Source organism: Brassica rapa, chromosome A07 (genome assembly GCF_000309985.2).
Source record: "Brassica rapa cultivar Chiifu-401-42 chromosome A07, CAAS_Brap_v3.01, whole genome shotgun sequence".
Lineage (NCBI taxonomy): Eukaryota > Viridiplantae > Streptophyta > Magnoliopsida > Brassicales > Brassicaceae > Brassica > Brassica rapa.
In genome coordinates, this window is record NC_024801.2 from 11,422,783 (window position 1) to 11,439,897 (window position 17,115).

At 33.0% G+C, this 17,115-nt stretch overlaps 1 protein-coding gene across 2 annotated transcripts; it reads left to right on the top strand.

The window, feature by feature from the left end:
* Positions 1-349: 349 nt before the first annotated feature.
* Positions 350-15,355, top strand: LOC103829018 (dof zinc finger protein DOF1.4). 2 transcript variants are annotated; one of them, XR_004449007.1, is made up of 3 exons: positions 350-13,035; positions 13,210-14,367; positions 15,068-15,355. XR_004449007.1 is itself a non-coding variant. In XM_009104671.3 (2 exons), exons 1-2 carry the CDS (start codon positions 12,970-12,972, stop codon positions 14,110-14,112), a joined length of 969 nt encoding a protein of 322 aa, XP_009102919.1. In that variant the 5' UTR covers positions 350-12,969; the 3' UTR covers positions 14,113-14,701. The 2 variants fall into 2 exon arrangements, 1 of the variants encoding a protein (XP_009102919.1); XM_009104671.3 differs by lacking the exon at positions 15,068-15,355 and having other exon boundaries at positions 13,210-14,701.
* Positions 15,356-17,115: the final 1,760 nt, after the last annotated feature.

Sequence of the window (17,115 nt, forward strand, 5' to 3'; positions counted from 1 at the left end):
CCTTTGATTTCAGTTTGATTTGATGGAGAAGATCCAGCAAACCCAGACGCACCAGACAAGGAGGAGAGACGAGAAGAGGAGGCAAGGGGTTGAGACGGAGCGTTTAGACCGGAGTACGAGCCCCGTGGTGACCGGAGACGAAGCTTCAGCGACCACCACGAGGAAAAGCTTACTGAAAATTGCAAATAGGGTTTGACGGCGGGGGATTGGGAGAGACTCTAGAGAGAATATTTTCTCTCTCTCTCTCTTGATTTTGTAAGATCAGTGTCCTATTTCATAGAATATCCTACTAAGTTATTATTTGCTTGGCCAGATAAAGATAGAACTATGTTTTAGCTTTCATTAGGGAAGCACTGTTTTCTTTGAAGGATTAGTTGGATTTGTGTCCAAATAACTCCAGATTAAAAAGAAAAACAAATAGTGTATATAAGGAAAATTGCATGGTATAACACCAAAAAGTATCCAAAATTTATTCACTAACCAAAATAACACTTTCACCTCTCTTTTTTTTCTATTTCTTTCTACCTTCTTTCTACAGAACTAATTTCTCTTTTTTTTTGCTATTTCACAAATAAGTCCAATTTATAACCGATAAGTAGTTTGTATGGCTCACCCAAAACAAAAAGTTGTGATTGACATTATTACATATCCGAAAGAGAAAAAGTCATGTACATTTTCATTTTTAAAACTACAATATCCCAAAGAGAAGAAGTCATGTACATTTTCATTTTTAAAACTACAATATCCGAAAGAGAAAAGTCATGTACATTTTCATTTTTAAAACTACAATATCCAAAAGCGTTTCTTTCTGCTCCTATCTCAATACAAAGATTTACAATTGTTATTTGTTATATGGTCTACCGTAACCATACTTGGTTGTTATATGGTCTACCATGACCATAACTTGGTTGCAAGTGACACGGCTAATTGCAGCACCATTCATAAAAATCTGTTTATTTTGCAGTGTACCGTGTAATATGGTTTCAATCATAGGAAAACATCTGATTTTAAATTCACAATTAAAAACAAGAACCATGCGATTGAAATGCAACAACTGTTGGACTTTAATTAATTAAAAGGAAACAACGTTTCAGACAAAACATATTGGTTATGAATCAACATACACGTTGATTAAAAGACACCGTTTGAGTTAACGTATGCATTAGTTAAAGGTACTACTTGAGTTATTATATAAAGTGGCAAGTGCAATACGAGAAAGGAAGAGAAGGAGAGAAGAGATAAGATAACTGAGAATCAATTGGATTTAATCTTCTTTTTTCCTATAACAAATTTCTGAAGAAAAACTTCACAAACTCAAAGTAAAGTTTGCTATGGTCTCGGCAGTGTGTTGTACAAAGATCGATAGTTGTATTCGACGCCTACGAAACTACATACACCATTGTAGGGGTGAAATTTTGTCTTAGGAAATTGCTTAGGCGAACCTCTATCAAACTACATTCGGTTAAGAAGTGAGAAGAAAAACATAATTATATCATAAAAGGGTTTATCAATCGAGTAAGATTTATAAAGGTTTATAAACTCAAACGTATTGAGTAGGTGAGATTGATTTGCATATGTACTTTGGAATAACAATCTAAGACATAATTGTCTTTGTTCTTTTCAAAGAAAGCAAGGTGGATCAATCTACTACAATTGTGGAAAGTCACATAGAGAAGCATTTTGATTCCGAGAAGTGGATTTCAACAGATGGCAACAAAAATGCTGTTTTATCTCACGACACTGAATCTGGCACAGTGCTTGACTTCTGAAGGGCCAGAGTTACCTGTAGAAGGTGATATTCCTGATGAAATCGTTATAGCAACAGAGGCATGAACGCAAAACGAGTTTTTGTGCAAGAAATATCTATTCTTAACGCTTTTGGACGATGTCACGATTCTCTCGACGATGTTTATCATATATTCCAAACTTCAAAACAGTTGTGAGAATCATTAGAGAAGAAATACAAGTCTGAAGTTGCAAGCGTTAAGACGTTCATCGTGGGAAAGTTCTTAAACTTTAAGATGAGTGACATTGTTTTTGTGGTGAAACAAGTGAAGAAGACAAAATTCCAAATTATTGCTCATGAAAGATATGAGATTGGCTGTTAATTCTTGGAATTAGAGTTAAACAAGAGTCCTATGGTTATTCACCTACTATCATTATGGGAAACAAAAAGGGAAAATTACTAGAATGTTATAGAAAAGTTGGTTTATGACTAGAGTGTTATACATCTTTTTAAATTACTAGAATGTTTGTATACCTCTTGTAAATGATAATAAGGGCTTTTGGTTAATTTTTTTTAATTAAAATTATTTTAAAAAATTAAATTCACATCATTAATTAATTATCCACATCAGCAATAGAGAACAATCAATTGTCTCTTTAATTACATAAATGTTGAAAAAAACACAACAACACAACGTACAACTTCGTCGAAGAACTAAAGAAACCTTAACTGCCGTTTTTCTGAAATAGTCGTCGACATTGTGTTTACTCCCTCTTCTTCGAACTAACTCTCTGTCTTGTCTTCTCCAATATCGTCTTCCCCGAAATCGTCTCCAATCGTTTCTACGAAATATTCTTCGCTGCAATCGCCCGAAATCATCTTCTCTGCTGCGTTTTTTGAGTTTGTGACTGAGTTTTAATTTATGTTGTGGCTGAGTTACTTTTCTTTTACGGCTGGTTTATATATACAGTTGTGGATGAGTTACTTCCCGCCAATCTCTGAAAATCTAGTTATAAGAAGTGTGCATTCCGAGGAGAAAAAGCAAATACATTCCAAAAAAATACTCGAATCGGCATTTGTGGGATGTATTTATTTAAGTTTATTTGTGATTTGATACTCATATTTGGATAATCTATTTTTTTCAGATCTGAGTGAAAGAGAAGATTGAACAAGAAGAGAATGGAGGAGACGAAAAGAAGTGACAGATTCAGCAGAGATGACACAGAAGAGTTCAATGAAGTTTGGATACATGGACGAGTTATCACCGGAATGGTGTAGAAAACCTGTATTTTTGGTTTTCTATGTAAGAAACATAACTCACCCATGTATTTTGTGTTTGACTTATGCTATGTTTACACTACTCAGCCGTGTCGTTTACATAACTCAGTCATACTTCAAACATACCCAAAAATCAGAAAATGTTTAGATAACTCAACCGTATCGTTTAGATAACTCAGCCGTATCGTTTATATAAATCAGCCATATCTCAAACATACCCTAAAATCGGAAAACTAAATTCAAGTACTTTAAGAAGTTATATTGAAGATCATCTTATCACTGACAAGTGAATATAAATCAACTGAATGTGTATAGTTTCTTGAATTTCAAGTTGAGACTTTAATTTGAACTTGAAATATATTTTCTCTTACAATCACTTATACAATTCTTACTTACAAGACTCTAACTTTAATCTTTTCTTAAATATAAACCTCAAATCATAAACTGTAGAATTATAAAGTTATAAAAATTATAAATTTTATCTTTGAACATTAAATCCAATATTTTTTATTATTTAAAGTTTAAGGTTTAGGTTTAAAGTTTAGGTTTATAGTTTAGAGTTAAACTCAAATTTTAATCATTTAAAAAAATAATCGTTAATTTAAAATTCCATTTTAAATTTTGATTTAAACCGGTAACTACATTCTTTAAATTTAAATTTTTTTAAAAAAAATTGAAAAGAACTAAAATTACAAATTATATTGCTTTTTTTCATGACCATTGATTGATTTTAGTCTAAGGGTTCAATATTTTCAATATAAAATTATAATATTTTATAATGTTTTAAAATTTAAACTACAAATATAAATTATAAAGTTAAATATTTCAAAACATGATCTCAAACCATATCTATTTCAAACTTTTAACCCTAAACCACATACTTTGACCTATACCATAAATCATTAAACTTAAAACTTTAAAAAAAAAATAATTAATCATCTACTATAAATTCTAACTACAAATGTTAAAACTCTAATATTTTTTTTATTTAAAAATATAATCTTAAATATTAAATCTAAACCCAAAACACTATATACCAAACCCTAAACTCACTCAGTTATATATCATAAACTTTAAACTTCATATTGAAACCACACATCTAAAAATCAACATATAATCATAAAATCCAAGTTTTAAAATTTAAAGCATTATCAAAAATACACTTTAATATAAAATATTATTTTAACCATCAAAATTAAAACATTAACCATTGATTGTTTTAATCTAAGGGCTGCAAATCCATCTTGTGGTTATCTTCTAACTTCTTTCTCATTGGTTAGATTTTTTAGTACAAGGATTACAATTCTTGACCATTGATTAGTTTTTATCTAATGGTCTAAAATGCATTTTTTTTCTTTACTTTCTCTCTCTTCTATTTGACGTCTCCTTCTCCTCTTCTTTTTCTTTCGGGAGTTCTTTACAGTTCCAGATCTTCTTCATCTCTCTCATTTTCTGTCTTGTAAACAAGAAAGATTCATACATTATCATTTATTTCTTATGCCTTAGTATTTTTGGTTTGTAAATCCTAGAAGTGAGAGAAGAAGACATGTCAAAGAAGAAAAGAAGATTATCGGAGAAGAAGAAAAAGTGTCGAACAAGACTGGTCTTCGTCGTCGTCACGGATATTGAGCTTGTCGCCGTCTATACTTGCCGACGTCATCCTTGTTTCCGTTTCTCAGATCCATCTTTGCAGGTCTCCGTCTTCACCGTATTCGCCACTACCACCGCTTGTCACCACACTGGTCACCTCTCTCTCTCTCTTTCAATCTCTCTCGCTCTTTCTCTGTGTTTTGAATTTGTTCTTGTTACTGGAAGGTGGATAAGGCAGAGGAGCTTGATGGTGGAGGAGGTAACAAAACCGTTGTGTGGCTTGAAGACATCGGAGCTCATGTGGTAACGGGACTGTGGCGGCGAAGGAAGAAGACACCTCCCGGCTCTCGTGATATGGAAGAAACACACGGTGGTTTAGTTAGGTTTAGATTTTGTCGACACAGCTGCTAGCTTTTTTGTTTCTAGGTTTTAGATTAGGGTTGGTTTATAATTAAACTCAGCCGTAACGTATGCATAACTCAGTTGTAAGTGTGCATAATGCCGCCGTAATGTATCTGAATGGTATAAGCCAGTCGTAACGTTCCTATAACTCAGCCGTCAAGTGCAATATGTTTCGCGACGTTTTGTATTTTAGGCGGGGAAAAAATATTTTGGACGGGAAAAAAAATCATTCCTTTAATTCTGAACACAATATTTAAACTTTAATATTTTCTTAAATTTGAACCTCAAACCCTAAACTATAGAACTATAAAGTTATAAAAATTATAAAGTTTATCTTTTGAACTCATTATTAAAACTTTAATATTCTCTTAAATTTGAACCTCAAACCCAAAATTATAGAACTATAAAGTTATAAAAATTATAAACTCAGTCGTAACGTATACATAACTCAGCCATAATTTGATTATAACTTAGCCGTAACGTACGCATAACTCAGCTGTAAAGTATGCATAACTCAGCCGTAACGTATCTGAATGGTATAAGCCAGCCATAACGTTCCTATAACTCAGCTGTCAAGTGTAATTTGTTTCGCGGCGTTTCGTATTTTGGACGGGAACAAACTCATTCCTTAAACTCTGAACATAATATTAAAACTTTAATCTTTTCTTAAATTTGAACCTCAAACCCTAAACTATAGAACTATAAAGTTATAAAAATTATAAAGTCAAACATTTGAAAACAATATTAAAACTTTAATATTTTCTTAAATTGGAACTTCAAACCCTAAACTATAGAACTATAAAGTTATAAATATTATAAACTCAGCCGTAAAGTATGAATAACTCAGCCGTAACGCATGCATAGTTCAGCCATAACGTATGTGTTGGAGACTCACAGTATGAACTAAAGTTATCATATTCAGATGACGCACCATCTAAGTCATCAAACATATAAAATCAGCTTTCAAATTCATTATCTTCTTCGTCTTCTCTCATTTTCTTACTTTTTTTTCAATTCTCTCCTTTCTTACAATTTACGGGACTTAGCTTCTTCATCTCTCTTTGAGTCTTTCTTCTTCTGCAAGACGATGAATCCAATGAGTGAGGGAGCAGCAGGATGTCAGACCCCCATAGATGACACTGGAGGGAAGGAAGCTTCTTTTTTAACCGATCATCATCGAAAATGACTGTAGTAGATCTGTCTCAGATTTTCAATTTTAAAAAATCTATGTTTTTAGACCCAGTTGCGGAAACAATAATTACCAGATCCATAAGATCTCAGAGAAAGATAAATAATAAGTTGAACAAGATAGATGAAGAAGATGAAGAAGATGAAGAATGAAGAATAACATAGACCCTTATTTTATTGTTGTAACATTAGTGATGACATGACAAATCTGAATTGATGACATGGCGGATGACATGAAAAATTGGTTAGTCAGCCGCCAAACGAATATATAACTCAGCCTAATTAAATCAGCCCTCATGTACAATGTAAGTCAATCGAAATGTGGATACTATTTCAGTAGTTAATCTTTTGTTAATAAATCAGCTGTAATTAGGATGAATAATCATAAGTCAGCCGTATCATCAAATAAATCAGCCGTCAAACAAATGATATTCTAGTAATTAATCTTTCGCTAATAAGTCAGCCGTAAATAAGCTGAGTTTACTGTTAATCCATCCAATTACGGCTGATTAAATATAACCCAGCCGTAACAACATCCCATAAGCGGACCATAAATTCAATAACTCTTTCAGTCGATGTTCATTAACTCAGCCGTGGAAACGTAACTCAGCCGTGTCTTAACTACAACTCAGCCAAATTTTTCAGAAATCAAACCGCCGATGTATAAGTCAACCGTAACTTGTGTATGTAAGTCAACCGTTATCCCATAAATCATCCAGATTTTTGTAAATCAGCCGTAACTAACGGCTTATTTTTGTTCTTAAGTAAGCCGTTTTCTTTTAAGTCAGTCACGTTGTTTAATTCAGCCGCAACGTAGCAATAACTCAGCCATAACGACGTATATAGCGCTTTACGGCCGACTTAATGAAAACACGGAATCGAATTCCTACGTGGCACCGGGTTTTTGATTATGTGGCATTAAAAATTAATGACATTCTTGTAAATATGTTTTTTCTCATAACGTAAAAAAGGTACGCTTGGTATTAAAACAATGGCAATAATAAAATAAAGATTTGTATGGTTCTAGTCAGTTGTCCTAAAATATGTAATGTTTGAGTAAACTTCCCCAAAAAAAATTACAATGGCAAGTCAAGACGTAAACATTCATGACAATTGCTTTCCAATGGGGTGATAGTATTGGATTACATTAGATCAAAGGATAACTTGGCTGATCCTTTGACTAAAGGCCTATCTAAAAAGCAAGTTGTTTTCATTTCGAGGGGAATGGGTCGGAAACCTAACCTAGCAACATTGGAGATCCCATGGTCTAGGTTCAATAGGCAAACTAGTTGAGGAAGACTCAAGACATTTTACATATTTCTCATTCCTATGAAATAATAATGTGTATCCATTGATGATTAATGGTTAAATAATTTATTCTTAATAGTATTAGTATCTTTTATAGAAAAGAGATAGAATAGACTGTCTTTAACTAACGCTACCTATATGAGAGTGTTGTCGTGTCGCACCTATGAGAATTGATATGGCTAAATTATCTAGAGCTCTCACGAAGTCAAGATATGTTCAAGACCAAAATGAACACAACCGTATAAACTAGAAATAAGCTGATGAGATATGTGTTTCACTTATTGTCTTGTTTTACTATAAAATGTGGTTAATTCAAGACTATAGTTCATTACCTACAAAGTAAATCCGATAAGTTGTTACTAGGAAAGGTTCAAGTCCAAAAGATACCTTTTTCGATGCATATTGATTCTATTTTCTTAAAAATAATTGAACTTATTTTCTATTCAAATGTGAGGTATTGTTGAGTTTGAATAGAAAAATGTGGGGTATTGTTGGACTTTATTTAATTAAAGAAAAGAACGTTTCAGACAAAACGTGTCGGTTTTGAGTCAACATACGCGTTGATTAAAAGGCACCGCTTGAGTTAACGTATGTGTTGATTAAAGAGTCATTATATAAAGTGATCAAATGCAATACGAAAAAGGAAGAGAAGAAGGAGAAAAGAGATAAGATAACTGATAATCAATTAGATTTAATTTTCTTCTTTTCTGTAACAAGTTTCTGAAGGAAAACTCAAAGTAAAGTTTGCTAGGATCTCGGTACCGATGTGTTGTACGGAGATTGATAGTTATATTCTCAAGATAGACGCCTACGAAACTACATACACCATTGTAGGGGCGAAATTCTGTCTTTGAAAATTGCTTAGGCGAACCTCTATCAAACCACAATCGGTTAAGAAGTGAGAAGAAGAAACATAATTATCTTGTAACTTCTTATAAGGGTTTATAAATCGAGTAAAATTTATAAAGGTTTATAAACTCAAACGTATTGAGTAAGCGAGATTGATTTGCATCTCTATTTTGGAAAAACAACAACCAATTAATAATTTAGAATTCATTTTTTAAAGAATATCATATCATTCGTACCCAATAATTTCTTAAAAATTTTAAATCTAAATCACTATTCCATATTTACCATTATTTTGAAAGAAAAAAGGACATTGATCTATATGCTGAATGTTTCGGAGTATTTGTTGTTCATGGTTATCTCATTATACTTCATTTGAAATACGAATTTTTAGCCTTGTTTGAATGCAACAAAACTTGAAAATGTGCAGTAATATCTATATGATTTCGTTTCGACAGTTAAACCTAAGATCTAGTTATATTATTTTATTAGAACAAAAGTAAAGAAAAGCAAAGATAATGTAAGGAAAGAGACGAGGGAGAATAAAGTGGAGATTGGAAATGTGAACCCATTTGGTGTTGGCAGTGAGTGAGATGGAACATCACATGCACTTATGCTCTCTTTTGTCCCTTTGCTCTTGGAGCTTTCACTTCTCAAAAACCTTCTTCTCTGTTTTTTCCTTGCGACTCTAATCCAACCCCACTTCGTATTTAATTCTTAAAGGTCCTTTTTTTATCGTAATCATGACTTATAACTAATGGTATGCTAATTTGATCTACCATGCATATAGTCTCAACTCTCAACTATGCTTGGACAATAGTGGCAATTTCAAAAAAAATATTGTAGTCACCAAAACCATATTTTGTGACGTCAATCAATATGAAAAAAAAAACTCCTATATTTTGAAATTTGTTATTTAAATTTAAGAGTTATATTTGTTTTCTTCTCATTATATTATGTAATACAGTCATCGTTGAATGTATTATTATCTCTAAACATTCTCCAGCTTACCAAAATATTGTAAGCAATCTCTTGAATTATTACGACCATCTCAAAAGATGCAGCTAGTACTATTATAGGGGAAGTATCATATAATATTCAAACCGACGCGTATAAACTATAGTGGGTCTGTATGATAGATGCGTATATAATATGATAGTTGGAGTTTGTATAAATTAAATCAAAGAGTTGGAAGTGGGATTAATAGGTTGATGTGGGTCTAGGGATTCACTCCAATTCCAAAATATGCAAAAGAATGTCACTTATCGTGATGAGTGATGTTCCTCGATCCCTCTGAAAGATTCACCTGTTACATTCTCCTTTATTGTCTCTATATTTTTCTTCTTGCATTTTTCATATAAATATACACTTTACTTTAATGTAAGTTAATTGATTAGGGATCTAGATTTGGTTTGCCATCTTGACCTGCCTTGTAAGCTAAATTTAGGGCTGGACAGAAGATATATAACATTTTCGTAAATTTGAAATATTTTCTGTTTGCTCTGATTCGTACAAATATTTAAACATTTTATATGTTTCATTAATCTGAAGAATATTTATAGTTCATATGTTTTCATAATTAATACATGTAACAAAATGTTTTGTATCTCATATTTAAGCATTTGTACTACTTTTGGTCAAGATACATGCATATTTAATATGCATAATACATATTGTTGAAAAACAAAAGGCAAACAGACAAAAAAATTCAAGAAGTGCTTTATCACTATTTAGAAGTTTAGTTTTTTGTTAAGATTTAACTGAATTTTCATCATCCATCGAATCATGAGAAAAAAAGAACATGATTTTTTTGTGGTTTTCAATTAAGATTAGGAAAAACAAGAGAAGAACTTAAAAGATTGTCCAAGAAGATCATCTCATAATGTGTATTGAACTCATTAAAATGTTCAACCTTTATTTTTGCTTGTGTGTTTAATTTTTTTCTGTTGTCATTTTCTCATGAACTTTCTAAAAAAAGGTAATTTCCGATGACTTTAGAAAAGAAAAAAAGAGTCAATTTCTCATGATCGGATTTGGGATTTAGTATAGTGTATAGATATATGATCAGTTCCGATGCACATTCAAGTATAAAGTCCTCCAAACGGTGAACATTGATGTCATTTCGTTTTGTTTAACTGACTGGAACATCACGATATATTTGAAAAATACCACAATATTCTTTTCTTTTTGAGAAAAAAGAATACCACAATATTCTTTAGAAAATCGTATTTACAACTCAACCAAAAAGGCAGTACAACCCAGCAACCAATTGGAAACACAACGGTGGAGACCATAGAATATCCAAAGACGATGGCTGACAAACAGGTACACTATTTCTATTAGCAAAAGGATTAAGAATTTTTGTAATCTTTTTGTTTTTGTTGATTAAATTATTTCAGTACATATATAGTAAGGTTCCCTTAGCAAGAGAGTCAGCTAGTACATTCTGCTCTCTAGGCATGAAGGTAAAAACAAAAAAAAATTGAAAGATAAAGATAAATATTCGATATACATGAAAATTCCAAAAAATTCCACGGGATATGAATTCGAGTTGACAGCTCTAACGAGCTCCATACAATCGGATCGAAACTACATGATATAAGTAGAATTGTTTTCTAATCTATTTTACACGAATATTTTAAATTATTGTCGTCACTAAATCTACACAACTAATTGATGGCATTTTAAACATTTAAATTTAAAAATATATTTTAAGAAGTAGAATAAGTGTAAACGTCCGGCAAGAGTTAATTACCGTTTTCAAGTAAGAATGTTTAGATTATTCTTATGTGATTTGATTGCCAAAAATATAATTTATGTAAACTAATAGAGTAAATATATAAATCTGTAATATTGTGTAAGTCGTTTTCGTAGTTTCGAATGTTATGGACACAACTTTTCACTAGCGGTGGGTGTTTGGGTATCCATTCGGAATCGGTTCGGATTTATTTAGGTTTCGGATTTTTAGGGTTAAAGATAAACTTCATTCAGATATTTATAATTTCGGTTCGAGTTCAGATTTTTGCGGGTTCGGGTTCAGATAACGAATTTAAATTATTTAAAAAAAATATAAATTCATATATAATTTAAATTCTTCAAAATATAAAAATAAAATAATATATCATATAAATTTGAATAATTTATGCTAAAATACCTTAACTTAACAATATTAATTAGTTTTTTTTACAACAATATTAATTAGTTTGACTTGAATATTTGGATAGATAATCAATAGATAGTTCAATTATTTTTAGTGTTTTTGAGTATTTTTAACTATTTTAAGCATTTACTTTTGACTGTTTGTATATATTCTTAACTATTTTGGACAAATTCAAAATATCTTATATATTCTAGGTATTTTATATATTCAATATAAATTTAATTAATATATTTAAGTATATAAATCTATTTCAGATACATTTTGGTACCTAAGTTATTTTGGTTCGGGTCAAGTTCGGTTCTGGTTCTCTAAATACCAAAATTTTAAATCCACTCGAATATTTAACAAATTTCGGTTAGGATTGAGTACTATTTATTCGGATCAGATTCCGTTCAGTTCTTCGGATTCAGATTTTTTGGCCAGTCATACTTCTCACTATAAATATGACGCAGATAAATTTAGTTTGTTAACAAAAACTTATGTCAAAGAGTGGATACTGAAATGTTTTATAATATTAATAAATATTAAGAGGATAAAGTTTTGGTAAAGAAAACTGATATTTTTCTTTCAAAAATAAGTGGAGAATGGGATGAGACAAGAGATTATCTATTTTTTGCTTGTCCTTATTCATTCACTGTTTGGGAAAATCTGGTGAGAGGCTTCTTTGGCCAGAGGACAAATCCCGACTGGACTCTCACGCTCAATGCGATCCAGCAGAACAGGTTGAATCGTCTTGATTCCATCCTAATTAAGATGTTATTTCAAACAGTCATTTACTACATATGGAGAGAAATAAATACGAGGCGACACCAGGGCAAATGGACGCCCACGGACCAGCTGCGAAAGGTTATTGATAGGTCGATGAGGAATATAATCGTGTCACTAAACTATGGTCCGCAGTATCGAAACGCTGGACTTTTGCAGAGATTGTTTCAGCTCACCGGTTAGTTTAGAGGATGGACTTTTCCATAGAATTAGTCACACTCTATTCTTTATAGTATATTATACATAGCCTGATTCTTTTGTAAATGAAACTCTTTCATATTTGATCAATAAATTTGAAATTTCATTAAGAAAAAAGATGTCAAATGGTTTTTATATGATTTATTTACGTAAGTAAGTGTGTAAGGACCAAATTTAGTACAAAGGCATCTTGGACATCTCTGTACAAAATATTAACAAACTAATACTAGTAGTTTATGTTATGTACAACTAGAGAAAACCCTAGTGACATATACAAAAAGTTAATGAATAGTGGCACAAATAATTACAATAATATAAAATAAAGAGCTTAAGAAAACATCTGTCAAGAATCTTTGTGCTTCAATCTGTGAAAGTTAAAACAGTAATCATAGCTTCAGTGGCCAACAGCTCTTTGTCTGTACACTGCTGGTTTCATAAGGATTCTCTTTTAAAGAAGTGAAGAAACAAAGAAAGAAAACAAAATCAAAAGAGCTTAATCAAGAAAGATATGTTTGGCAATTGTGACCAGAAGAAGAAGATGCCTAGCATCAGCTCTCCCAATACCAATCCACTGGTCTCTTTCTCTCTGTCTCTCTCTTTATATATATATATATGTATATATCCCAAATAATATGCGTCAGTTATCTTTTGTTTCCTAGCTTTTGGATCCGAATAATATCCATTTGTTCTCTTGCTTTTAGTTGAACCACACGGTCTAAAATTTTCTTCCTTCTCCCTCTCTTCTCAGGCTATTATGCAGAGCAAGAACATGATTGTGGCTCCGTCTCATCAGCAGCAGCAACAACAGCAACCACAACTTAAATGCCCTCGTTGCGATTCTTCTAACACAAAGTTCTGTTACTACAACAACTACAGCCTCTCTCAGCCGCGGCACTTTTGCAAGGCTTGCAAGAGGTATTGGACACGAGGTGGGACCCTCCGTAACGTTCCCGTAGGCGGTAGCTACCGGAAAAATAAACGTGTGAAGCGGCCAGCAACCGCTGCCTCCACGGTCTCGAAGACTACTTCTTCATCCCCTAATCATCAGATCTCCCATTTCTCTTCCATGAATCATCATCCCATGCTCTATGGTTTATCAGATCATGTGAGCAGTTGTAATAGTCTTCCAATGATTCCAAGCCGGTTCAATGATTCTTCAAAGACTTCATCAAGTGGTTTAGAGAGTGAGTTTTTCTCATCTGGTTTTAGTGGCCTTGGTGCTCTTGGTCTAGGGTTTCCACATCATATGAGTCATGACCACACCGCCATTAACGGTGGCTTCATCAACAACTCTACAGCAAACAAACCCTTTCTTCTCTCGGGGCTATTTGGGTCTTCGGTATCTTCATCTTCCTCTAGTCATCTCCAGCATCCACACAAACCCATGAACAATGGTGGTGAGATGATGGGACAATCCCATCTCCAAACCCTAGCATCACTTCAAGATCTGCATGTTGGAGGTAACAATGAAGATGTGAACAAATTAGGGAAGCTGGGTCAGATCTCAGGGACCATTAGTGGATTCATGTCACCATCCTCTTTAGATCCTTCAAACTCCAACAACATATGGAATAATGCGAGTGTTGTCAATGGAGGATGGCTTGATCCGACAAATAATAACGTTGGATCCTCCCTTACCTCCTTGATATAAACCAAAACTTATTGCTTATAGAATCCATTACTAGCTGGGGTTTCATCTTCATCACTTTTTTTCTTTGCGTTTTGAGATGAGAGAAGAAGCTTGGATCAGAGAGATAAAATCAGGGGAAATGTTGATGTTAGCTACTATAAACTCCCTCGGATCCTCTTCATCTCAACATCTTCATCACGCGTTGTTCAAGAAAAACAAAAGAGCGCTCAAGATTGGTTCAAGGTTTACTATGTTCGACTGTTAAGTTCACTCGAGGTAAATTATATGTGTACGTAAATAATATGGTCCTGACTTTCATCATCTTTTTTTCATCTATGTAATTCGAAGGTCCACCACATGGGTTGGTGTTTCTTTTCATTGGAACTAGAAGGGTAAATTTGGGTTAAATTGAGTTTCTCATGGGGTCAGAGAACTCATTTCACGTTTGATTTCTTTTTAGTTTCACATTTCTTCTTTGGTGTGGCTTTCATTGGGTATACAAACAGAGGGAAGGGTGTGGTTTTGTATTGTTAAAACTTTGGTTATTTATGTAAGAGTTATGTTATTACGGTTCTTTTGGATACATGTCTATGTATATTTATGTTATATATATTTACGTTATAATCACGATAGATATGGGACGAAGGTACATGTGGATCAGTGGATAACTTGATTAATTGTCCAAAAGGAGAGCGTCCTTTAGCTAATGTCAAATGGGAGATTCATGAATAGGAGAAACTTCGCAGAAACGACGTTAATGGATACAAATTAGTTGACACATATATATACAATATACATGTAATATACTAAGACCGACAAAGTGAAAGCGTGGTTAGACATCTTATTTATATAAACATTCTGCTCGTAGAGTCGTAGTTATGTCATATTAATGAATAATGATTTTGTTCTTTACCATTTTGGTTACAAGCCTACAACTCATGGTTTCATGTATATATGAACACAAGTTTTGGTCCAGGCTTGGAGTTTATTGATGCGTCATTATAAAGTGGGCACGAGTTCGTTACCAGCTTCTGCATGTCATTTTCTCTGCAATGATTCTTTTCGTGCAAGTATTGGAGATAGATTTATTCGTTAAAGATTTGGGTCGGCAGACTCGGTACCGTGTGGACCAAGAACTTTATTACCTTTGTGTGGATAATTTATGGATCAAAATCAATTATCACACGAAAGAATGTTATTAACACGTATACTGTCGCTAACATTCTAGCTTATGGACACATCAGACGAGAACTTGACCTGATTATTTTCAGCAATCTGCATATACGTTTTCATTGTTGATATTATGTATTTATATGAACAAAACTTGGATTCGCTCCATGTGGTAAACTTTCTAATTCACCTCACCTCTTGAGATCAATCAAACTGTCACATAGGATTAATAAGAGAAGGTATTAAAATTAAAAAGAAAAAGAAAAATAGCTAAATAAAGAAAAGGAAGAGGTCGCCGTTAACGAAGTAATAGAACGTGATCTCCATCTGCTAGTTCTTCTTCATAGCCCAGAGATATATGATTTTGTTTGTCAAGTTTGAATCTCCAATTCTTTCAAACAAAAAAAAAAAGAATCTCCAATTCTATGCTTTCAAATCCAATATTGATTTCTCTTTCTCGTAACTAAATCAAGTCATGTTGCCTTCTAAAACATTGTTTATGTATGTTCTTAAACACGCTCCTCATATAATAATAATAATAATAATACTCCTTAAAGCAGTTTTAGGGATTTTTTGATCAAATCTTTTCTAAACTTCAGATGCAGAGAGAAACAAAGGAAAGGGGCTTCACGGCTTCAAGCTCTGAATATGAAGTTGACGGCAATGAACAAGCTCTTGATGGAGGAAAATGATAGGTTGCAGAAGCAAGTGTCACACCTGGTTCATGAAAAGAGCTACTTCTGTCAACACACCCCCAACGTAAGAATCCTTATCTTGAAGATTAGTAGTTAGTTTTACTTTTTTTTTAATGAGTGCCATATTGATTTTGTTTTACCTTTTGGTTCCAGGCTTCACTTCCAGCTAAAGACATAAGCTGTGAATCAGTGGTGACTAGTGGACTAGAGCCTACAAGGGTATCTGTGTAGATAGAATCATCCCTATGCAATGCTCTACTACTACTACCTTACATAAGTAGTCACACTGATCTGCTTCTTCTTCTTCTTTTTTTCCAGGTCGCAGAGATTGTCAAGGATCGGCTTTCGTGGTTCCGGGAATGCCGAGCTGTTGATGTTATGAATTTTTTTGTATTCTTACAAGGCATTAGAGAAGTGAAATCAATGCAATGCATACAGCTACAGATGTGAGGCTTTGAATCTGCGGTTGTGTAGGCTAATGTTCTTTGATATATGTAGGGGTTTGCATTCACTGACTAAGCAATGTCCTGCTTTGAAGTTGTTCCAAAGCATTTGAAAGTTGAGGAATACGTAGTGTTATATTCTTACGAGGCTTTAGAGAAGGGAAATCACATACAGCGACATATGTGAGCTTTAGAATCTGCTGATAGGTTTTAATACCCTAGAAAACATAGAACAATTAGACTTTTAATGGAGATTCTACATAATTGATGTCCTTAATTTGAAAGAGGATAAAAAAGAGTAACTCAACCTACCTTAGATTCCAAAAAATTGATGTTCTTCTCTGTAGGTGATGAAGGAGAAGAAGCCGACGGCGTTAACCATTTTCCTTTTCTTAAAATCTTAATACATTTTCTTATCAATCCTATGTGGCAGTTTGATTGGCTTCAAAAAAGGAGGTGAATTAAAGAGTTCACCACAGAGAGTGAACCCAAGTTTTGTTGTTATTATATTTATTATGACATCTTTAACCAATCAAATTGCAAACGATTTAGGTATTTAACGTTTCTAATAACAAACTGATGTTTGATGAAATACAAGACAATGTTGAAACGTTATAGGGAGTCATGCCATTATATAAAATTTACTTCAACTAGCCAATGCATAGGCCCATGAATGAGATATTGACAGTATAACCCAAACATAGTCCCATTTCTTT

Coding starts and splice junctions, on each gene's coding strand:
- LOC103829018 (XM_009104671.3), top strand. CDS start 12,970: ATGTTTGGCAATTGTGACCAGAAGAAGAAGATGCCTAGCATCAGCTCT. Junction 13,036..13,209: donor CTCCCAATACCAATCCACTG/GTCTCTTTCTCT, acceptor CTCTCTTCTCAG/GCTATTATGCAGAGCAAGAA.